The following is a 24,750-nucleotide window of genomic DNA, read 5'->3' as shown; positions in this document are numbered from 1 at the left end:
CTAGAAAGTTTGTATAATTTGCAATAATGCTTATGAAGAGTGTAAAAGGCTATATCAAAATCTCAATTATTTAAAAATATATAAAGAAAAGGAAACCAGCAAGTAACAAAAACATACTAACAAAGTATTTTCTCTGGGGAAAAGATTCATGGATGATATGAAGTTGATCTTTATGGATTCTGCATTTGCAAATTCACCGACTCCCTAAAATTTACTTGTAACCCAAAATCAATACTTGTGATGCTTTCATGGTCATTCATGGACATATGCAAGTTGTGAAAAATCAGTGCCTGACAACACTTTCTCAGCTGAGGTCTAACAAGGAAACATGTTACCTTCTTGTTTCACCTCTCACATTGTAACCACGTCCTTTTGCCATATTTTTCACACCGCAGTGCTTTTGTTAATGGTTTTTCTGTTTAAAATGGGCTCCAAGTGTAGTGCTAAAGTGCTAAGAGCAAAAGGACTGTGATGTGCCTTACAGAGAAAATATGTATGTTATAAGCTTTGTTCAGACATGAGTTATATAATTCTGTGGGCTGTGAGTTCAATGTTAATGAATCAACAACATATATTAAATAATCTGTCTTTAAACAGAAACATACGGAAGACAAGGTTATGTATTGATCAGTGGATGAAAATGTTGGGACCAGGGGCTCACAGAAGCCTAACCATGTGTTTCCCCTGGGAGCAGTGGTTCAGTGTTCACTAATTTAGTGCTTATGGTGACTTTATAGAACTTAATCACCATAAGTAAAAAATTTAACTGTAACACGTATCATGTAGGCTGGATACTGTGTTAAGTGCTGCTACAGCCAGCATTAGCTTAACTCCTCACCTCCTGAAGTGCCTCCTATGTATTGTACACCAAGTGATCAAGCAACTCACAAGTATCTCCGTGACAGGTGTCAACTATGTGCTGTCCCTGACACAGGATGGGCTATGGGGATAGGAAGAGGAAGAGTAAAAGAAAGTTCCTTCTAAGGGAGTTTCTGATATAACATAAGCTGAGTGATATAGGTTCTCTCTAGCACTCCAATTCTAGAGGACAGTAGGTGAAGGCCCAAGACACAGCAAGAAACACCAGATTTTCCTACAAGGTTCTGAGACATCTTGATGTAGGTAATTGTAAGTCTTAGATGAGTGAACAATTAGAGAGGACTATGGTTTTCAATATTGGAAAGATAATTTATCAAAAGGGATTTCTCATAGGAAGTCTACATTGGCTCTTTCGTGATTCTTTTTAATAGTTTGTAACTAATGGCTAAATGAGAAGTTCAAGCAACAGTTGTGAGCCCTATTCTTTTTCAAATCTCAAGCTCAATTTCATCACCTCTTTAAAGCCTTCTCCAGCTGTCTGTACATTGGCAATTACTTATCTCTCTGGCATTCCTACCAGTTACATTAGGCACTTTGTACGTGTGAAAGTTTAAATTGTTCCTTATCTCCGTATGCACATTTTTTGTCCTTTCAACTTTTTGTAAATCACTTCAGGGAAATAACAAATCGCTGTGTCTTTGGATCCCTAATTCTCAGCATAAAACTTGACCACAGAAGGAACGTAATCAGACTTCCTGAATAAAGGCTTCCAAATAAGAAACTGATTACATTCTGAGGGACCAGTGGATTGCTTATATTTACCAGCATAAAGAATGTATGATGGCAATTGACACCATAAAATAAAAGAGAAAAAAAAGTGGAAAATCAATCCATAACAGATTGAGAAAGAATATTTGCAATGTATATCATTAAATAATTAATATCCAGAATATTTTTTAACCCCCCAAAAGTTCATATAACTAAAATATTTTTCAAAGGGTATAGAGCTCGGCTGGTGTGGCTCAGTGATTGAGCATTGATCCATGAACCAATAGGTCACAGGTTTGATTCCTGGTCAGGGCACATGCCCGGGTTACAGCTCAATCTCCAGTAGGGGCCGTGCAGGAGGCAGCCAGTCAATGATTCTCTCATCATTGATGTTTCTACCTCTTTCTCCCTCTCCCTTTCTCCCTCTTAAAAAAATAAATAAAATAAAAAATAAATTAAAAAATCAATATAAAGGGTAAACAATCCAAATGAAAAATCTGAAAAAAGGATAAACAGGAGACTTACAGAACAGGAATCTTAAATGGCTAATAATATGAAAAGATGTTCAAGCTCATTAGCAACTGTGGAGATCTGAATTAAAACTGCAAGAAAAGTGTATTTCATACCCAGAGGTTGAAAATTAAGTATGACAATGTTACATATGGCAAGAAAATGGAGCAATGGGGACTTTTATTTACTGTTGGTGGATTGTAAATGGAAACGATCCCTCTAAAGAACAATTTGGCAATGGCAGTACCTAGTAAGGCTGTAAAAGCCCAAATGCACAGACTCTGTGGCTCAGCAGTGCCACTCCCTGTACACACCCTAAGGAAACTCCTGATAATATTCACAAGGAGAAATGTAAAATGTGTTCACTGTAACATTATTTGTAATAGCAAAAACAATCCAAATACTCATTATCAGGAGGAGAGATAAATTGTGAATAACCATACAACAGCATCCATAACAGTATGGAAAGAACAGAGCTAGCAATATGTAACAACAAGAATAAATAAATCTCACAAACAATACTCAAAACAAAACAAGTTTCAAAAAATACAGCATACTTCTATTTATACGGTTTCAAAACATGCAAAAACAATATTTTCTGTGTGTATATGTGTGTAAAATAAAAGAAAAAGAATGCAGGGGGATAATAAATACTAAATTTAAGATAGTGATTACCTTTGGTGGAAAATGAGTGGGGAAGGGATACTGGGAACTTCAGTTATATATATAACAAGAGGCCTGGCGTATGAAAGTCTCATGGGTAGGGTCTCTAGGCCTGGCCGGTGATTGGGGCAATTGAGGCCTCCCAGCTGCTGGCCTGGGCCTTCCTTCATTCCGGGCCACCCCTGGTGGTCAGTGTACATCATAGCGAGTGATAGAACTCATGGTCTCCCAGTCAAAACTCCCATGGGGACACTTTGCATATTAACCTTTTTATATATAATAGATAGTTGTTTTCTTAAGTTTGGTGGTAGGTATGTGGCTATTTGTTTCTTACTTTTTTTTACTACAGTTATAGCTGAAATATTTCATAACAGGTAAAAGAATTTATATAGGGGTGTAACCACAGACAATATCATGCACATAAGCACACAGGAATGGCCAGGATTTGGGATGGAAGACGAGACTGTTGAATATGTTCACATACCGGACAAGTGAAACAGGAAAGAGTCTCAGAAATTGCTCACCTTGATAGTCCTTTCACCACAAAGACTTTGTTGGAATGTTGCTTCTCCAGTTTGCTCATCACTTCGTAGAGATTGTGGTTCAACTAGAGCCAGCAAGAGAGAAGGAGATGCTAGCCAGATGGAACCTGAGACTGGCATATCCCTTCTCCACTTTCTTTCAGACAGCTCCCCCAAATAAAACCTTCCCACCCTTCACTTCTTTGGCAGGTCCTGTCCCACCACCCCTTTTTCCTTGACTTCCTTCTTAAGTGCTGCCCCTTCCACCAGACTGGCAGCTTTCAAGGCTGGGTCCTTGATATTTGAAATTCTAGCTTCTCAATTGATCCAAGGAATGAAAACTCACTATAATATTAACAAGGCAAATCACAATTTAGCCAAAATAACTGTGGAGGGGAACATGTACGCATGTGGATGAGAATATAGTTTATGATAGTGAGTCTTGGAATCCCAGGACTAGAAAAGACCCCATGAGGTCAGGTTCTGTGTATTCCAGTCACTGAGTAGGATTGACCCTATTTAAGACAGTGAACTACCAGAGAAACTGACTCGTGCTTAAACACTGTCCTCTTGGTTCTGTAGCAATCAAAGATAGATATTTCACAACTTAGTTCCCCATTTCAGCTGTTCCTTCCGTAGGCCTAACCTCCTTTATTCATCTGAAGTTCAAGTTCCAATCCTATTATTCACTTAACGAAGATACGTATATCTGATTTAATGTGGTCAACACAGTTAATTAAGTGCTTTTGTTTTATCATGAGAAAAAGGTAAAAATCTGTAGTGCTGATATGGATACTTAATGATTATATGAATTAGGACTACTTTCATATTTACTAGAAAAATCCACTGAGATGTCTAAATTGACCACCTATGTCTCACCTTGCTCATCTCCCTGTAGAAGACGTCCTTCAAGTTGGAAATGTTTTGAAAGATGGTCACATAACAGCCAATACGACTATCAGGGCAAAACAACAAGCATACAGGTGAAGGGTAGGTAAAGAAAGTTTTTTTTTTAAAAAACACAAGGTAGGAGCTTGAGCCAAAGCCAGCCACCTCCAAGGATCCTCAGAGAAAAGCACCCACATCCTAAGACTCAGGATGTTCTGGGATCTGATTCATCAGAGCCAGCCCAGGAGCACACTTGACTCTCAGGAGTGTGACGGCCAGAGGAGACACTCAGCCCAGGCTGACACCAAAGTGTAACAGATCTCAAGCTGCAAGGAGTTATCCGATTCAGGCTCTTTAGGTATTGAAGCAGACATTACAGTGCTTTGAAGCATTTTTAAAGTGCTATATAAATATAAGGACATACCAAAAAAGGGGAAAATATTATATGCAAATTAAAAAATAAATATAGGGCCATACAATTATAATAAGTATTCTTTCTCGTTATGCAATATTGAACATATAGCTTCTATGAAGCTATATGTACATTAATGGAATTCTACTGGAAATGAATTGGGAAAATTTACATTTCAAGAAACTATTAAATTTCACTTCTATTTAAATTAAGTCACATAATGTTTTAGAATACATGTAGTTATTAAAAAGGTTCCATCACAGGTAAACTAATATTAAATGACAATATGAAATACAATTGTTGCAGCTGTATTAAAGCATAGCTTATACAGTGAAAATACAATAGGATACAAATAGAATTCCTGCTCAGCTTCCTCTTCCACTGTCAAAAATTTACCTCTAAAGCACTTTTACCTACTGTGAAGCACAGACATCTTCATTAATGGAAATAATCACCCCATGATTCATCTACGTAACTCTTGATGGTCACAAACCACGCTTGTTTAAAACAATACATCATTGTGGCATGAAACCAGATACTCTTACTATGCATGATGACAGCACTTTACTTGCAAACTCTCTCCTATTCAGCAAGCATCTTGTTTTCAAAGCTAGAAAAGCTGGCTGGGCAAGAATGGTTATCTCTGTATTGCATATGAAGAAACCAGTGTTTAGCGAGATAATATTGCCTAATGTTACATAGCAAGTTGGTAGGCACGCTGAGGCTACAACCTACTCTTGGATGCTTTTTTCATGAGGTGACAGCACTTTCCAGAATCTTAGTCATTACCTATTATAAAGAACAGGTAGCTCCTCTAGTAGTTCTTGGTTCAGATCTTCAAACACAAGCTGGGCTTTGTTGAACTCTTCATCTGCCTGGTTGGTAAGAGAGACAGGACAGTTCCCCTCAATCCTGACCCCCAGGATAGACGCCGCTGCTTTTATCCTGTCAGGGACGAGGCTTACTTGGAACCATGCCTCTCTTCTCAGACCCCTGCCCTCCCCAGCCTTGACTCTGGCTATCCTTAGAGCATCGGTGTCAAAGGAACAGGGACTTCCTTCAGGACACTGGATGTTGAATTTATCATTTCCTAAACCTAGCACGATGGGGAAGGCTTTACTAGGCTTTTTTTTTTTTTTTTCTTTTTAAAAAAATTTTATATATATTTTTTACCTTGGCAATCTTGGCCTCATCTTTCTTCTTGGCATTCTGCACAGCCTCCAGGTGGTGCCGGGCACTGTCATAATCCACGAGTTTCCGACCCCGCTTGGCAATTCTTTCCTAACCCAGAATCATGAGAAAAAACCTTGATATTCTTCAGTGGCCAGGAAGTAGGAACAGAGTATCAAACAGAGAGGCAAGATTCCTGGGTCCTATTATCAAATTTCAAGTTCTAATATGGTTTTGTACCCAAGGCATCGTCCTTATTTGGAAAGAATGGGAATTTTCAGGGGGAAACAAAGGGCAATCCAACACTTGGAAGCCTGCATTAAATATGAACATTTCCTACAAACTCAACTATAAACTAGTTCAGCCTCCGAGATAAGTGGTCTTGAGAATCCTATGAAATTGAAAGGCAGGAGTTTTGGATTTTACGCCCAACACTGCCATCTGTTAGCCTTGTGACCTAGGGCAAGGTCCATCTCCTTTGAAGCTTCAATAGCCTCATTTGTCTTTTGGTGTTATTTTAAAGATCAAATGCGAAATATAAAGTGCTTTGAAAATCCTAAAGCACAATAAAAATATTATGACCATTGAGAGAGAGTCTCCTCAATCTCATGTCTCATTCTTTCAATCACAGAATTTGAAAGGATCTTAGCAGTTATTTGGTCCACGCTTCTATGCAATACATGAACTATCTCTACAATATCTAAATTAAGAAGTAGTTCAACTGCTGTTTGAACAGAGAATAGACAATCCACTATCTTATAGTATACCAGAGACCTGGTGCACGAAATTCACCGGGGGGGGGGGGGGGGGAGGAGGAAATAGTGGTGTCCTTCAGCCCAGCCTGCACCCTCTCCAATCTGGGACCCCTTGAGGGATGTCCGACTGCCTGTTTAGACCTGATCCCGGTGGGATGGGGCCTAGACTGGCAGGTGGACATCCTTCTCACTATCCAGGACTGCTGGCTCCCAACTGCTCGCCTGCCTGCCTTCCTTCGTGATTGTCCCTAACTGCTTCTGCCTGCCAGCCTGATCACCCCTAACCACTCCCATGCCAGCCTGATTGATGTTTAACTGCTCCCCTGCCAGCCTGTTTGCCCCATCTTCCCTCCTCTGCCAGCCTGGTCACCTCTAACTACCCTCCCCTGCAGGGTTGATTGCCCTCAACTGCCCTCCCTTGCAGGCCTGTTGCCTCCCAACTGCCCTCTCTTGCAGGCCTGATGCCTCACAACTGCTCTTCCCTGCTGGCCATCTTGTGGTGGCCATCTTGTGTCCACATGGGGGCAGGATCTTTGACCACATGGGGGCAGCCATCTTGTGTGTTGGAATGATGGTCAATCTGCATATTACTCTTTTATTAGATAGGATAGAGGCCTGGTGCATGGAAGAAGCCAGCTGGTTTGCCCTGAAGGGTGTCCCAGATCAGGGTGAGGGTTCCCTTGGGGCATGGGGTGGCCTGGGGGAGGGGCCTGTGGTGGTTTGCAGGCTGGCCATGCCCCCTGGCGACTCAAGCAGAGGCCCTGGTATCTGGAATTTATTTACTTTCTACAATTGAAACTTTTTAGCCTGGAGCAGAGCCAAGCCTTCTGCTTGCTCTGTGGCTGCCGCCATTTCTGTTTGGATTTGTTTACCTTCTATAATTGAAACTTTGTATCCTTGAGTGGAGGCCTGGGCCAGCCAGGGTGTGTGGAAAGCTTGGCTTTCTCCGTTGCCAGAGAAACCCAAGCCTCCCTCCTACTCTCTGTGGTGTCAGCCATCTTAGTTGGGGTTAATTTGCATACTCACTCTGATTGGCTTGTGGGTGTAGCAGAGTGGTGGTTAATTTGCATATTACTTTTATTAGGTAGGATTCCATTTTACTTCATTTTGGGAAAGCTCTAAAATTAAGGCTCCCTCTCATTTTTTCCTATTAATCTAAAATCAGTGCCTGACAGACTAGGTGATATGAATTGAATGAATCCTAATTCTGCTTTCTAGAACTGTTTAGAACAGGTTCACTTCCTTTTTAAACAAACAGACTTTCTAATATTTGCAGATAACTATTATGACTCCTTCTGCTTCTCTACAGTAAACATCTTTTAGTCTCATTAGCTGTTTTAAACAACTATTAGGGATGTTCTCACCTGGATGTGGTTTAAAATCAGTCCAAATCTAGTTCACTGAAATCTAAGTCTAAACATAACTTCCACCCTACCTTTAACTCTCCATCTTAACCTCCTGACTAACCCTCATTTAATCCTTCTCCTAACCTACTCAACTGTGTTCCTAACCACAGGCTCTAACTCTACTTATAAGTTTAACCTAATATGGTCTCTTATATGGGCCACGCATAACCCATCCTTGTTTCTGTGAATCGAGTGAGTACCTTAATTTCACCAAACTGGGCTACATAGTTTTCCATGGTCCTTAAAGCCTGGTCAGCTAGTTTCTCTTCATAGTCTTCCCAAAGGAGATCATTATTCTGTAGGACAGAGGCAAAGGGGAGTTGTGAGGGCTCCACTTCTCAACAACTGCATACCAGGAAATACCCAAAGTCTTCCTGCAACAGACTTCCTTGTTTGAGCACTGGGAAGAATCAGGTGAAGAAACAGCCCTTCCCCAAGGAACTGCCCTATAAGAGGTTAGACATACATTCAGGGATTAAAAATGGGAATAGATGGTCAGAGTATTGGACTCTAGTGCTTTAAGGATAGGTAAGTTTGGGAGTAAATAATTACATGAAGTTAGATTTCATGAAACCTTCCAAAAGGTTTTAAAGAGGGGAAGAGGGTCAAAAACAGAGTCCACAGGTTAGGGAAAACTTGTTTTTACTTTCATAGTTGCAGTTTTTTCTTCTACATGTGACTGAGACTATACAAATGAACAGTGTGAATTGGCTCTTGCCCTTGACTGAAATCGAACCCGAGGCCATTCAGTCCGCAGGCCGATGCTCTATCTAATGAGCCAAACAGGCTAGGCCTGGCTCCTTTGTTTTCCTATTTACTTGATGGAGATGTTAGAGTGATGCTGAAATGAGGGCAGGAGTGAGTTGGGAAGAGTTGTTAAGCTCAGAACACTTACCCCTATAATGGCCTTCAGCTCCTCATGACCGTCCCACTCAGTGCTGTAGATCTCCTGCAGGGTTTCTGACACTCTCTTTGAGCTTTCATGCATTACTGAAAGGAGAGAGCTCCATAAAGTTTCCCAAAAGTAGTTTGGAATAATCATATGGATAACAGGCATATCAGGGGATAAACTGAGAAGCTTTGGGTTATCAGTGAGGGAAGCTGGCTGGGGCTGGGATAGAAAAAGTTTCTCTTCCTTGCCCACCAAGTTTCAGGAGCTAGAGGCATACAGGCTGGGTTTTTTTCCCCATCCCCCAGAGCTATATAAAAGCCTCTGGATTTTCTCCAGTGCTACAATACGCACCTTTGACTGCACTAAGGAAGTTCTTTAGCTCCTTGTATAGCTTGAGACCCTCTGCCTGAAAGAGAGAAACACCTTTAGTGACTAAAGAGATATATTTGGAAAGACGCTGCAGATGTCAAAGTATAAAAGCAGCTTAAAAACAGAGATAAATCCTGGAACTACTTCTAACACTTGCAAATGTAAATTAGCTTTTACTCTCTTCACCAAAAAGTTGTAGGTTGTCTCTTTGGGGCAATTTTTAAGTTGGTTTGTCTTCTTTCCTATGTTCTTCCTTCCAGTGGACAAGTGCCTATATCTAAGTTTCTGTTGAAATTCAGTGATCATCTGGCTTATGCCTTCCTCTCTGTGTAAACTGCTACCATCTTCTGCAGACACCAGACCCTCTTCCTTCTCTGCTCCCTCACACAGGCATTCTTCTCCCCTAATGTCTTTTTCTGCCTTGGCCCACTTTATCCTTCCCTTCCATCAGCCACTGCTTTATACTTTTCTTCCAAGGAGCCTCATCATTAACTCTCTTGTTCCAACTCCAGGGTCCTCACTGATAGTTCTATCTATCTGCCTGATCCGACCTTTGCTCCTGAATTCTCACTTTGTATGCTAGGACTCCCAAGCACAGAGTAGGTCTCTTCCCTCTAAAATAGAAGAGAGGAAGGAGATGAAGGTATCATTTAGGTTTGGCAATTCAACTCTCAACTGATGAGCTACTTTTGTTATAGCTCTGACAAATGTTCACTTAGCCTCTGCTTCTCAAGGCAACCAGAAACTCACATAACCTTTTGTTGAGGATGAACTTCATTTTAAAGTAGCTCTATCAGAACTTTTGCCCGCTGGCCTTACATTGGCCTTCTGTCCTCTTGGCAGATATCCTTTCTCTTGCATATATGTTTAAACAAAGAGATGTTTCACATGCCCTGTACCAAGTCTTTTTCACAGGCTTCCTCAATTGTTCCTCAGGATGTTTTTTAGAGACCCTTTCCCTTCTGTGTGAACTTCAGTTTTTAGGAGTTAGATAAGAAGGAAGTCTGAGACCAGACCACTGACATTTTAGAGCCTGACTTTAGGAGTATGGGATTGGACTGAAATGGCAGCTAACTTTAAAGGGCCAAGCCCATGGGTCAGAAGAGTGATCCTCCTACCAGTTCAGGTGATGAAGTATCTGAGCAAAGATGCATTATTCAGTACATACTTGTGAACTAGTTCATTTGTTTTATTTGCTTGTGCTCATTACTGGGTAGGCTATTGAGCATGCCAAACATATAAAAAAATTTATAGAAAACTGGAAAATTCTATCTAATAACTTAAATTAAAATTTTGTGTACAACTTTGAAGGAAAGACCATTATTGCTTAATTTTAGCAAAAAATCTAGATCTACTCAGTCAAATAAAACTGGACTAATTATTTCATTTATCTTCTTCCCTCCAGAGCTCTCCTCTAAGCCAGTCCAAACTTTTCACCTTATTTCAGGTTAATAGTCCTCCTCCAGGGGCTAAATATCAGGCTCAAGGGACATGGAAACAAAGATAGTCTCGAGGTAGTCTAACACCCTGTCAGAGAGGGGGAAGAACTGGGATTGTGTAGTGTGTCATAGCAAATGAGAATAAAGACAGCATTAGAGAAATGACCAAAAAAAGAGTCAGATGCTACAGAGTGGTTAGAATTCAGGAAGAATCTGTAAAAGTTATTGGACTTGGTAATGGGAGGTCACTGTTGACCGTGAGAACGTGTTTCAATAGCATTATGGAGACAAATTTGGTATGTTAAAAAAAATTCAAGCACTCAGCACTCACCAGAAAGGAGTCTCACTTCCTCCTTGCTTTGTCATTAAGTCTAACATGTTAAATATACATATTTGTTTAAAAATCTTTATTCTTGAAAGTATTACATATGTCCCCCTTTTCCTCCCATTGACCCTCGCTAGCCCACCCCCACCCCTACCCTAGGCTTTCATCACCCTATTGTCTGTGTCCATGAGTTATGCATATATGCATATGAGTTACTTGGTTGATCTCTTCTCACCCACCAACCATAATACCTTTTAAACATGGCTATGGTAGGTAGGTATAAGTCTGAGAGTTCTGCAAATGTGATAACCCAGGTTTTAAAAAATTCTGAAAGAGTTTTACGGATTATAGAAATTAACAAGAATTTAAATTTATTTTTTTGAAAGAAAACAACTCCGACTCAACTCTTTACTTCACTGTGAAGATTTGGTCTGAAAAATACAGATGTGAGGAACAAAAGCTGGTAAACTATCTTACATAATTTCTATAAATAAAATTCCTAATTTTTATCCCATTGGATATTATATGGCCTGAAAAACCTGGTCAATAATCAGGCTAACATGTATGATGGTGCAGGTTGTATACACACTGTTCAGTACTAGGGGGAACTATTTATACCATAGTCCATAAAATGTGAATGCCTTCTGCCCTCCATCACACTTCACGAAAGTCCTAATCCATTTTTGTGTTTTAGAATCAAGCCTCCTCAAAGTTCTTACACTCTTGTTCCTTCCTTGGAGGAGATGTAGTAGTAGCAGGATGCGGGGTGATGAAAAGCACTGAATGTCATTTAAAAAAAGTTATTATTGTCTAAAGTTTTACATATGTCTTCTTTTCCCCCATTTGACCGCCCTCCTACCCCCATCAATCCCCAGCCATTCCCACCTCAGGCAAGCCCCCACCGCAAGCCCCTACCGCCCCAGTGCCTGTGCTGAATGTCATTCTATTTCTCCGACCTGTCTTCCCTGAAATGTCTCCAGGCTAAATCACCCCAGGTTCTCACTTGTCTGGGAGTCAAATACTTGCCTCTGCCACCAGTGAGCAAGTTATTCCGCTTCTCTGGCTTTAGTTTCCTTACCTGTAAATGCCGGGTAAGGCGATATCTAGCTCTAAATCTTTGTGTCACTTCTGCTCTCTGAAGCCTTGTCCAATTCTTGGCAGCACTATGAACAGTCTGAGTTAGTTCCTCCCATCCCTTATACAAACAGTCCCAGCCCTCAGTTAATGAACCACTCACTCTGCAAGCTTCTCCTAGGCACTCAGGTAGGTAAGTAGAGCTATGTTCTATGGGAGACGGGGGAGTGAGGATAAAGAAGGCCCCAGTCCTGGGGTTCCCTACTTGCTGGAGAAAAATGGACCAGAGAAACCCAAACATTCAGCAAAATAAGGAAACAGCATGACTAGCCCGGAGCAAGTGCTGACAGTGTTTGGGGGAAGATAAAGCTAGATTGTTTGATTGAATTTTAAAGGCAACGATTTAGAAGCAGCTCTCACTACCAGAGATAAGGCGTTAAAGTACTGCTTGGGAAAAAGAATTCTTCCTATAGAATATGTTTTGGAGAGAGGGAAAGAGGGAAGCGAGTAGAGCACTCAAAGAAAAATTACCTATGGAATTTTGATTAGGAATGTAGGCAAGTGCAAGGCCTTGAAATCAAGTTGGAAAGTTTGGGAGTGATGTTTATTTATTAACAAAAAGTTTACCTACAAGTTGACTATGGATGAGGAAAAGGGCACATGACCAACTGGTCCAATTTCTGGAATACTTAACTTTCAATCTCTGGCCTTGTCTGTTTTCCTCCTGTTCGTCTTAGCCACCCTAGGTCCAGCCTCAGACCTGACTGTATGATCACTCTCTTTCATCGTAAACTGTGAGAGCCTACAGGGCAGGTATGTTTCTTATCTGTGAAATCCCAGCATCCAGCCCAGTACCCGCATGCAGCAGGCACTTATGAAATAAATGTTAAATGAACTTTCCAAGCATGTTCAAACACGAGTTACTATACGAGCAGCATTCTCTCAGGAGAAAAGGTTTTCCTTGTTCCTAATCTAACTCCATTTCATTTCTCAAAAATATTCCCCCCTCAAGTGACATTTAGCTGGTGGGCTCGCAGAGAGAATTCTGAGGGAATTGTCCCATCAGATACTCTTTTTCTTCTTGCTGATCCCATCTCTTATCCTTTCTGCCCACACATCTGCCATTGCAGCACCATCTTACAAGGCAGAGAGGGAGAGAAAGGACTGAGGGACAGAATGGGCCAAGAGCTGGAAACCTTTCAAAGTGGGTGTCACCTTACTGATTCCTGGTCTTTTTACCCTGGAGTAGAAAGTAGAACGATAACTGGAGTTGAGAAGAGGCCCAGGGAAGCCTCCTATTGAGGTACAGGGGAAAAAGCCAGGGTTTAATTTTGAATCCTGCAACTATTATGCTATGTTACCTTGATGAAATCATTTCCCTCTCAATCAGATCCTATTTCCCCTCAAAGGAGTTAGACTAGATCAGTGGTTGCCAAATGCTGTTCTCAGACTAGCTGCTACATCGTAATTACTTAGAGAGCTTAAGGTAAAACACAGATTCTCTAGTTAATGATCACCTATGGCTGTTAATATCACATAAAAAAGGAGACAACTATAATGATGTGCCTCCAGCTGGGAGAATAGAACACCTACAGTAATAAATATTCTCGCCACCAACCAAAAGAAACAAAAACAAAAATATGAATCTCATCAAGGCTCTAAATCTAACTATTCATTTTCAGAAAATACAAGTGATAGAGGAACGTGTTAAACATACCATGGGGATTCAATCAGCAAAATTTAGATTATAGGAAAACAATTTAGTATCACCAGCAAATAATCTACAGAGGGATTAGAAACCCACAGATTAAGGGATTTAACTTTAAGAGATTTAAACTTGTCAACCAGTTGCTGATGTAAACAAACTATAAAAAAGACACAATTAAGGGAGTGTGAACGCTGACTGGATATTTTATGATAGTAAGAAGTTATTGCTAATATTTTTAAATGTCACTAAGACATCTTTTTTTTAACATATGTTTTAGTGGGATAGTCAACATGAACTATCTGAAAAGATATTTGTGTGCCGAAACCGGTTTGGCTCAGTGGATAGAGCATCGGCCTGCGGACTGAAAGGTCCCAGGTTCGATTCCGGTCAAGGGCATGTGCATTGGTTGCGAGCACACCCCCAGTAGGGGGTGTGCAAAAGGCAGCTGATCGATGATTCTCTCTCATCGATGTTTCTAACTCTCTTCCTCTCTGTAAGAAATCAATAAAAAATATATTTTAAAAAATCAATAAAATATATATAAAAAAATAAATTTCTAAAAAAAGATATTTGTGTTATTCTGTTAAGTGAAAAAGGCAAGTTATAAAGCCATATAAATGGAATAATTTCACTTTTGCAAATCTCTTTTCTTTATAGTGGATATATTTAGAGATCATACACATATATAGCAAAGTAACTGTAAGAATATAAAACACAATATAAAAATAATTATTTTAAATTAATATTTTTATTGATGTACTTTCTGATTTGTTGTGAGTAAATGTTTACAGAAAAATATTTTTAGGTGCAAATAAAATATTTTAGGTGATTGTATATAACTGGATATATATATATATATATATATATATTATTATTATTTTTTTTTTCTTGAGAGTGGAAGGGAGGGAGAGGGAGAAAGAGAGAGGGGGGAGAGAAACATTGATGCAAGAGAGCCATATTGACTGGTTGCCTCCCACGCATGCCCCAACTGGGGGCAGGGAGCGAATCTGCAACCCAGGTACCTGCCCTTGACCAGGAATCCAACCTGAGACCCTTCCATGCTCAGGCTGACACTCTAACCAGAGAGACACCAGCCAGGTAGCTGATTATATTTTAAGAGTCCTTATCTTTAGAGGTCGATAATGTAATTTTAAAAAAATTTACTTTTATTGTTTAGAGTATTACAAATGTTCCCCATTTTACTCCCTTTGCCCTCCTACACCCGGTTCCTGCCTTACCCCAGACCTTTACCTCACTATTGTCTGTGCCCATGGGCTTTTTATACATAGCTATATAATAAAAGCCTAAGCGACCGTTACAGTGGAACGATCAGAACAACGGGTCACTATGATGGGCACTGACCATCAGGGGGCAGATACTCAACGCAGGAGCTCCCCCTGGTGGTCAGTGCGCTCCCATAAAAGCAGCGCCGCTCAGCCAGAAGCTGGGCTCATGGCTGGTGAGTGCAGCAGCAGAGGTGGGAGCCTCTCGCCTCCATGGCAGGGCATGTCATAGTGACTGGTTGTTCTGCCGTTTGGTCAATTTGCATATTACCCTTTTATTATATAGGATAACTTGACTAACTGATGTTGTACAATAAAATTTTGGCTATGCCAGCTGGTTTGGCTCAGTAGATACAGCATCAGCCTGTGGACTGAAGAGTCACAGGTTCAATTGCAGTAAAGGGCACATGTGGCCCTGATCCCTACTGCGGAGCATTAAGGAGGTAATCAATCAATGATTCTCTCTCATCATTGATGCTTCTATCTCTATCTCCCTCTTCCTCTCTGAAATCAATAAAAAAAATATATATATATATATATATACATTTTTTTTTTCAAGCTGCATAATGAATAAAAATATATTTAAAAAATATTTTGGCTGTTTTTTTATCCCTGGTTCCTGTGAAGTAAATTCCAAATATTTCGGATTTCCTGAGTGATAGGAGTGTTTTTATTATTATTATTAATTATTATTATTTTATTTTTTAAAATATATTTTATTGATTTTTTACAGAGAGGAAGGAAGAGAGATAGAGAGCTAGAAACGTCGATGAGAGAGAAACATTGACCAGCTGCCTCTTGCACACCCTCTGCCGGGGATGTGCCCGCAACCAATGTACATGCCCTTGACCGGAATCGAACCTGGGACCTTTCAGTCCACAGACCGACACTCTACCACTGAGCCAAACCGGTTTCAGCTGTTTTTATTATTAATGGTGGGCCTCTCAGATGGTAGCAGTTCAGGCTGGAAAGATGAACCATGAATTAGAGGGTTAGTGCTCTGTGATAAGTGACATCAGCCCAGGGTAGGAGAGGGACACAGAGATTTAAGTTCAATCACAAGGCCAATGATTCACTATGCAATGAAATCACAATAAAAACTGTATAGACACCTGAAGCTCAGGTGAGATTCTTTGGTTGGTAATTCTAAATCTGTTTGTTGGGAGGGTGATATGTCTTATGGATACAGAAGCTTCATATTTGGGACCTTCCCAGACCTCACCATGTGTCTTCATTTGGCTGGTCTTGACTTGTATTCTTTATAATAACATTGTAATTATACATAGAACACTTTCCTAAGTTCTGTGAATCATTCTAGCAAATTATGGAAGCTGAGCAGCTAGTAAGAAGCCCAAAATTTGTTTAAGTTAACAACTCCCTTCTATTAAAAGAGAGGGTCACAATCTTCAAAACTGATGTAAGAATTAAACGAAATGTGTGTAAAGCCCTGTGCATGATGCCTGGCACGTGGAGATGAAAAATCAAATATCCCATGGAAGGTTAAACCTCTGTTATCTACTTGTTAACATTTCTACGCGAAGAACGTGCTGTTCCTCTACCACTCAGCCCTCCAAACTTCCCTTCCCCATCCTCCAGATTACCTGTTGATTGTAAAAGTTGTTGGCACTTTGTTCAAACCGTTCATCTTTGGTTTCCACAGTTTTCCCCAACTTCTGCAGGACCTGGGGATATAAGTCAGAGAGGCCCATAAGGCTATATACCATATAGTCAAGTCTCTCTTATCTGCTGGCATCACATGACCCTGGCTTCTCTCAGAGTTTCAGATACTACTAAAGGGTTACTGTACTCATATCAGCCCAAGAGAGTTAGATATAGAGCACATTGTTGAATACATCATCATATTTTATAGCTCTTTTCACATTGGATACTCTTAAGGATATGCAGCAGTGTGCTAGAGGATATATATAAAGCCCAAAATAAATAAGGTATATGTTCCTGGAATGACATAGTTATTTACACTTTGCAGGGGGATGAGGAAAGTATTATATTAAAACAACAATTAATACACAGGTCGGTGTGGTTCAGTGGATAGAGCATGGACTGCACACTGAAAGGTCACATGTTTGATTCCCGGTCAGGGCACATACCTGGGTTACAGGATTTTTGTTTTTGTTTGTTTTTAAATATATACTTTTTTATTGATTTCAGAGAGAAAGGGAGAGGGAGAGAGAGACAGAAACATCAATGATGAGAGAGAACCATTGATGGGCTGCCTCCTGCACACCCTGCTGGGAATCCAGCCCACAACCTGGGCATGTGCTCTTGATCAGAATGGAACCCAGGACCCTTTAGGCCACAGGATGTCTGTCACTCTATCCACTGAGCCAAAGTGGGTAGGACAGGGTTGCATGGCCCCGGGTTGGGGTGCATGCTGGAGGCAACCAACTAATATTTTTTCCTCCTCTTCCTCCTTCTGCTGCTTCTCCTTTTCCTTTTCTCTTATACTCTTTCTATAAATCAATGGGGAAAAATATCCTCAGTGAGGATTCACAACAACAACAAAAAGTAAAACGTGCATGGCTTTTAAAGATCTACCTAGTAACATGAGCCTTAAAGACATTTTTCACTTGAGAAACTCTCTTCCAGCCACAGCCCAGGCTCCTCTAGAATAGATGAGGTCAGAGAGGTGGGCAGGAGACTCCTCTCTTATGAGGGCCCTATTTTAAGAAGCCCTGATAAAATGCATTTAAAACTCAGCTAAAAATTAATGCTATCCATGTTTATTTCCTCTCCACCGGCAACCTGAGAGCTAAATATTATTCCTGTCTCAGCACTAATGAAAAGGACATGGAAATGAAAAATGTACAGTACCTGTTTTCGTAGGGGACACTCACATAAACAAATAAGAAAGTCCTGCCTCCTCTATCTGTAACCCATTTTGGAAGGAGGTACCACCAACCCTCGGTCCAAGTTGGAATATCAGGAGTTTCCTGCCCTCAGTTCCTTCTCTCTCACCTCCTTCATCGAATCCCTCAACACGTCCATCTCTGAAAATCATCCCACGCTTTCTAGTCTCATTGCCATAACTTCAGCCCAGGCCCTGATTGTTTCTCACATGGTCTGCCTACCATGCTGCTACTTAAAACCTTCTAATGATTCTCCATTTATCTTCTCAACAAATTGTTATTACATACAAATTGTTATTACATATGTTTCTGTAAATTACAGTTCAAGCTCTAGCATGCCTGCACCACTCACTAAGCCTCAGCTCTCATAGTTACTTCTTCCTGTAGGTCTCTCTCCCCTGCCCTCCCCCAACACTTTATTGGTTTCCTGAATAAACCATATTTCTGTTATTGTAGATGCTGTGCCCTCTTTCTGGAATGTTCTTCCCCACGTTGGTTGTTAGGCCACTATCTAAAAAACTCAATTCAGCCGAAACCGGTTTGGCTCAGTGGTAGAGCGTCGGTCTGTGGACTGAAAGGTCCCAGGTTCGATTCCGGTCAAGGGCATGTACCTTGGTTGCGGGCACATCCCCAGTAGGGGGTGTGCAAGAGGCAGCTGGTCGATGTTACTCTCTCATCGACGTTTCTAGCTCTCTATCTCTCTCCCTTCCTCTCTGTAAAAAATCAATAAAATATATATTTAAAAAATAAAAAAATAAAACACTCAATTCATAATTTATATTCTTTGTGACACTTAATCACATCTACTTCATCTTATCAATCAAATTAATCACCCCATCCTAAGCACTTACAACTTCTGTTACTGTTTTATTATTTTGTATTTATCTACCTATGCCTCTTTCTAAATTGTGAGCTCCCTGAGGATTGGGTACTTGCCTTACTTATCTAGATTTCTCAGTATCTAGCAAATAGATACTTAATACTTATAAAAGGAAGGAGAGTAAGACTGATACAGGAGAGGGTTAGTGTCTCTCACTTCTGGAGCTTTCTCTATAATGGTTAAGATCAAGGACTCTGGAATCATGCCCCCATCTTGGCCTTTCCACTTACTGGATATATGCCTTTGGGCAAATCACTTAAACTCTGGAGCCTCAGTTTACAGAACTCCCTTCCCCCTATTAAGATAATAGTAACTCCTGGGGTTGATGGCAGAATTGAATATTATACATATAAATTGCTTTCACAGTGCTGCCCTCAGGTGAGTAATCAAAACAAACCCACTATCACTATGTCTAGGTCCACCCCCTTCCCTATTTCCTTTTCAGTTGAACCTTACATGTTTGTCTGTCTCTAACTCCACCTTACTCAACACCCAGCCCTGGCTGTGCGGAGTAGGCCATCTTCCTTGGCTCCACCCTCTCCCCTAAGAAAGTTGCAAAACCACCTTGTTTAGTGATTAACACAGCCCTCACTTCCTTCCTGCCACCCCTCCCTTCCTTTATTTGAGGCATATTCTTCTTAGGTGGGGGAGGCTGAAAGGATAGAGGAGTCCACTGAGTCTGGAATCCCCGTGGCAAACTACAAAGCAGACCCATGTTCCCAATCCCCAAAAGGCTCAAAGCAAAAAGGCTTGGAAGGTGTGGGAATGTGTGTGCTGAGGGAACACGCCCATCTTCGATTCTGAAACTGAAAAGATGAGTATTATCACCCTGGAAACATACCCAGTGCCCTGGGCCCAAAGTCATTTGTTGCCATAAGAAATGGGGCCAGGAACATAGACACTATACTATGTTGTAGATGTTCTTTCTTAACTAGAGTTCCTTGAGGGAAGTGGGTGTACACATGCTCCATAGATGTTTGTTGGAAGAATTAGTAAGTTCTATCTCAGGATCACTTCCTAGTAAAGGCCCACTTATGCCAATCCCTGAAGTTCTGCACTGAGAATTCTGACCCAGTGTGGCTTAGCAGCTGGGAAGTTAGAATATAGATACTTAGGGAGAAAGAGCAGGGACAAGAGAGAAAGTAAATGTGGCAAAATGTTGGAGAAACAGGTGAAGAATATTCTAGTGTTCATTGATTTACATTCTGTGTAAGTTGAAGCGGGGGGGGGCGGGGATAAAGCTTTAAAAAAAAAAATCACTGCAGATAAGTTTGCTGCCTATAGTTCCTCACCATGACCCTTCCCCATAATCACATACTAGTATATCTTAGGTTAATTCTCTCAGTCAGAGTAATTTGAATAGGGCCTGCACATGAGATATGAAATTTTGTTAAATTTTTTTTTCTTAGGTGAGATAATGATACTGTAGTTATGTAAGAAATTTTATTTTCAGGATATAGGCTAAAGTAGGCTCTCTTTAACATGGCCCTAATATACTTCCCAGCCTTTTATCCCACCGCTTCTTGCCTAAAAGGATTTCCAGAAGCCACACCTGGCTCATGCTGGCATTCCTCATCTCTTGCCTGAGGAACTACTAATTCGCCATAATTCCTATTTTAAATACAGACTCCCCTACAAAACCTCCCTAATTCTCCTCAATCTTTCTGTCCTCTGAATTCCAACTGAGGTGCAGCTCTCTCAGGTCACTTATTTTACCCTTAACAAACAAACAAACAAACAAACAACTAAGTTGTAAGCTTTGGGCAGACAAAAATGACTCTTACTAATCTCTAAATTTCCTGCTGGGCCCAGCCAGGTATTCTGGACAAAGGAGTTTTTCTTTAAATATTGTTGATCGAACCACCTGAGATACATGTTGAATAAAAGTCAACAGAGGGGAAAGAGTAACAAAGGAGTTGGGAGTTAGAGATCTGAGTTTTCCACAGAGATCTCACCAACAGTTGGTGAAAGCATTAGTGTGAAATGTGAAAATGTATCATCTTGTAAAAACACCATAAAGCCCGTTTGCATGGTCTCATGTTGAGTCTGGATGGGAACTGGAAGATAACACAAGAATGCTTTACCTCCTTTGCGTTTAACAGTCACCAGACCTTCACTCCTAGTTTCTCAGAGGAGGTGGTCTGAGTAAAAGGTAGTCCTACTCCCCCAGCTCTGCTCTGGGGAAAGATCGGAAGGAAGTGGGCAGGCCAGCAGGAAGCGGGGAGGCACAGATGTCCGAGTGGTTTATCGGGAACCTTGTAAAGAGAGCAGCCTGAGTTTGGCATCCAAAGGCGAGACACCTGGGTTCCAGTGATAGTTCTGCCACAGGCCAATCTCCTTTGGGCCCTGTTTCCTCCTTTCTAAAATTGGGATACTACCGTAATAACGTGCTTAAGGGTTGAAAAGATGAAGTGAAATCATATTATAACTACGTTGGCTCCATAAAGGGAAAGATCATGTCTTTCTTAGTGGGCACTGGATATTTGACACATTTGACTATTTGACGTGTTAGCTATTACATACTACTGAGAAGATTACAGTTTCCTAGGGAGTCCTTTCTTATGACTGTAACTTTCACTGTCTTTATCTTGTCTTCAATAACTTCCCATTCAACAACGGAAAAATAAAAATAACTTCCCAAGACTCAAGAACTCTGGCAGGCTGAGTAAGCTGAACTCCTCCCCACATCCCAGGCCGTTCCCACTCTATCCGTTGAGTGTCCGCCATCTTTAAGGTGCCAGCTGAACTTTCCAATTTCTGCCTGCCCTTCTGTCTAAGTTCAGAGTATGTTCTTGTTTTCTGCAACAGCTTGGGAATTCCCCAGGGCAGATCTGAGTTTGTTCCTCGCTCTGCCTTCTCAGGGTTCAGACCACAAAAAACAGTGTACCTGGGCAGCTGGTTCTCCCTTGGGGAGGCATTTGATGCTGTGGTTCAAGGAGCCCTCTCTCCCCTTCTCACTTTTGTGTCCTTACCATGTTGAGTTTCCAAATCACTGAACACCAGATCTCTCATTAATGCAGAATCTGAAGTGGGCAGAGCAGGGGCATTATTTACCTAAGGCTTAGGACTCCATACTTAAAAAAGGAGAGAAATCCCAAAGCAAGGGCATAGTGTTGATGATAGGCTGGATGAGGACAAGAAGGTGAAGGAGTGAGTTAAAGTCAATTTCTGTATCTTTTAAAAATAACTATTATCACCGAAACGAGTTTGGCTCAGCGGTAGAGCGTCGGTCTGCGGACTGAAAAGTCCCAGGTTCAATTCCGGTCAGGAGCATGTACGTTGGTTGCGGGCACATCCCCGGTAGGGGATGTGCAAGAGGCAGCTGGTCGATGTTTCTCTCGCATCGACGTTTCTATTATAGCTCTCTATCTCTCTCTCCCTTCCTCTCTATAAAAATATCAATAAAATAAATTAAAAATATATATATATTTAAAAATAACGATTATCCATAGTTTTTAGCTTTTGGGTTTTCGTATCACTAGAATAGCTAGCCTTCTCCTCTTCTCTAGCACCTCCTCTTTCTCCACACTGTTTCTAACCAGACCTTCCCACAGACTCTGATCTGGAACAAGACAGCCTTTGGAAGGCTGAAACCATGATCAAGGTGAAGTAGGGCAAGGTGATGTAACAGTCCGGTCACACAATGTCCCTTTTCCTCTGCTTTTTCACACGAACCAGCTTCTTCCCTCCCTCCCTTCTTCCACCGGGAGCTTTGGGAAGACAGGAACTCTATCTACATTCCATCAATTCTCCGTTGATAATCTCATGTGGGAGAGCTGGTTGCCTTTAGACCTTCCAGGCCAGTGCTCTGCTTTTAGGAGATTACACAAATATCCCAATCCTTAAGGATGTGGTATGCATCCAAATGCTTGTAAGCCCGCGGACCCTTAGAAAACCACAGTTCTAAGTCGGGTCCTTCTTATCGCTCCCCCCCCCCCCCCCCCTTTTCTTCTGGCTTCTTCATCTTCCCATGCCATCTCATCTAGCAGAGTGTTGACCGCGGGAGCAGAAATGTAGGTTAGAGGCAAAGGAAATACTCTGGGTAGGTACAAACAAGAATGCCATTACATGTGTCGGGAAGTGACCACATCCTCTACATAGGTGGGCAAGTTATAGACAGACAACCTGCCCAAAGGCTAGGGCTGGAGTGGGGCCACCAAGAGCTAACCAAGGACACCCTGCAAAGAGAGAAGCACCTTCATCGGCCTGGATGGTACAGGAAGCAGAAACGGCCACTCTTACAACAGCTTCACCAGCACCCGGAGGCCGGGCGGGGTTAGACACAGAGACTCAGGCGGAATGATCTAGTCCTTGGACTCCCAGTCCAAGCCACCCGGCAGCACTCATTTCTGTCTTATGACTTGGAGGGAATTACACACTTGGAACCATCAATGTCATCATCTGAAAAATACCATCCCTGCGGAGTTGATGGGGTCAAAACTGCTACCCAGCCCTAGCTGGTTTGGCTCAGTGGATAGAGCTCGGCCTGCGGACTCAAGGGTCCCAGGTTCGATTCTGGTCAAGGGCATGTAACCTGGTTGCGGGCACATCCCCAGTGGGGGGTGTGCAGGAGGCAGCTGATCGACGTTTCTAACTTTCTTTCCCCCTCCCTTCCTCTCCGTAAAAAAATCAATCAACATATATATTAAAAACAAAAAACAAAAAAACAACAACAAAAAAACAACTGCTACGCAGCAGTCGCCAATGTTAGTTCCTTCCCTTCATCTTTCCTGGGTCCGCCTGGGCGTTACGGTTCCTGAGAAAGACAGCTGTGTCCTCAGCGTCCCTCATCCTTGCCCAAGATGGGGTGATTCTCATTCTCTCTCTCTCTCTCTCTCTCTCTCTCTCTCTCTCTCTCTCTCTCTCTCTCTCTCTCTCTCTCTCTCTCTCTCTCTCTCTCCTTTCACTGACACCCACTCCCGCTGCTGCTTCCCCGGGGGAAGCCGAAGACCCTCCTCTTCAGCCCAGGCCTCGGGGCCCTGAGCACCCTGACGCCCCTCTGGCCGCCCCGGCCGGCCTCCGCTCGGGGCAGGCGGGCGGCGGCGGCGGCGCTTACCTTCTCCTGGGCCCGGCTGAACTTCTTCTGCACCTGCTTGGCGAAGAGGCCGGCCGCGCCGCCCGTCTTGCCCTCCGCCATCCTGCCGGCTCCCTGGGCGGCCCTGACAGCCTGTGGTTTTCTGGAGGCTCCGGGGAGGAAGTGCGCTTCCCAGCATGCCCCGCACCGCCTGGGCGGGCCGCCCACTTCCCCTGCGGCCGCCCCTGCGGGCTGGGCCCGGCCACCCCGGGCCCTCAGGGCCACCCGGGCCCCTCAGGGCCGCCCCGAGATGCCCCCAAGACCACCCGAGATCCCGCCAAGACCACCCTGAGATCCCGCCAAGACCACCCTGAGATCCCCCCAAGACCACCCTGAGATCCCCCCAAGACCACCCTGAGATCCCCCCAAGACCACCCTGAGGCCGCCCCAAGACCACCCTGAGATCCCGCCAAGACCACCCTGAGATCCCCCCAAGACCACCCTGAGATCCCCCCAAGACCACCCTGAGGCCGCCCCAAGACCACCCTGAGATCCCGCCAAGACCACCCTGAGATCCCGCCAAGACCACCCTGAGATCCCCCCAAGACCACCCTGAGGCCGCCCCAAGACCACCCTGAGATCCCGCCAAGACCACCCTGAGATCCCGCCAAGACCACCCTGAGATCCCGCCAAGACCACCCTGAGGCCGCCCCAAGACCACCCTGAGATCCCGCCAAGACCACCCTGAGATCCCCCCAAGACCACCCTGAGATCCCCCCAAGACCACCCTGAGATCCCCCCAAGACCACCCTGAGGCCGCCCCAAGACCACCCTGAGATCCCGCCAAGACCACCCTGAGATCCCCCCAAGACCACCCTGAGATCCCGCCAAGACCACCCTGAGATCCCCCCAAGACCACCCTGAGGCCGCCCCAAGACCACCCTGAGATCCCGCCAAGACCACCCTGAGATCCCCCCAAGACCACCC

At 42.7% G+C, this 24,750-nt stretch overlaps 1 protein-coding gene across 1 annotated transcript in view; it reads right to left on the bottom strand.

Annotated features, from left to right (window-relative positions):
• BIN2 (bridging integrator 2) overlaps positions 1–23,970 on the bottom strand; it is a 32,106-nt gene extending 8,136 nt beyond the window's left edge. The window contains exons 1-9 of the mRNA XM_084877428.1: positions 23,806–23,970; positions 16,604–16,684; positions 9,156–9,210; positions 8,808–8,902; positions 8,113–8,208; positions 5,755–5,862; positions 5,371–5,456; positions 4,161–4,236; positions 3,285–3,367 (exon numbers count right to left, since the gene is read on the bottom strand). Of these exons, the coding sequence (XP_084733554.1) occupies positions 3,285–3,367; positions 4,161–4,236; positions 5,371–5,456; positions 5,755–5,862; positions 8,113–8,208; positions 8,808–8,902; positions 9,156–9,210; positions 16,604–16,684; positions 23,806–23,886 (761 nt within the window). The 5' untranslated portion in view covers positions 23,887–23,970. The remainder of the gene's footprint in view (positions 1–3,284; positions 3,368–4,160; positions 4,237–5,370; positions 5,457–5,754; positions 5,863–8,112; positions 8,209–8,807; positions 8,903–9,155; positions 9,211–16,603; positions 16,685–23,805) is intronic.
• Between the last annotated feature and the right edge of the window lie 780 nt (positions 23,971–24,750).

This window comes from Pipistrellus hanaki (assembly GCF_964339955.1).
Source record: "Pipistrellus hanaki genome assembly, chromosome: 3".
NCBI lineage: Eukaryota > Metazoa > Chordata > Mammalia > Chiroptera > Vespertilionidae > Pipistrellus > Pipistrellus hanaki.
This window is presented reverse-complemented; position numbering and strand designations above follow the sequence as displayed.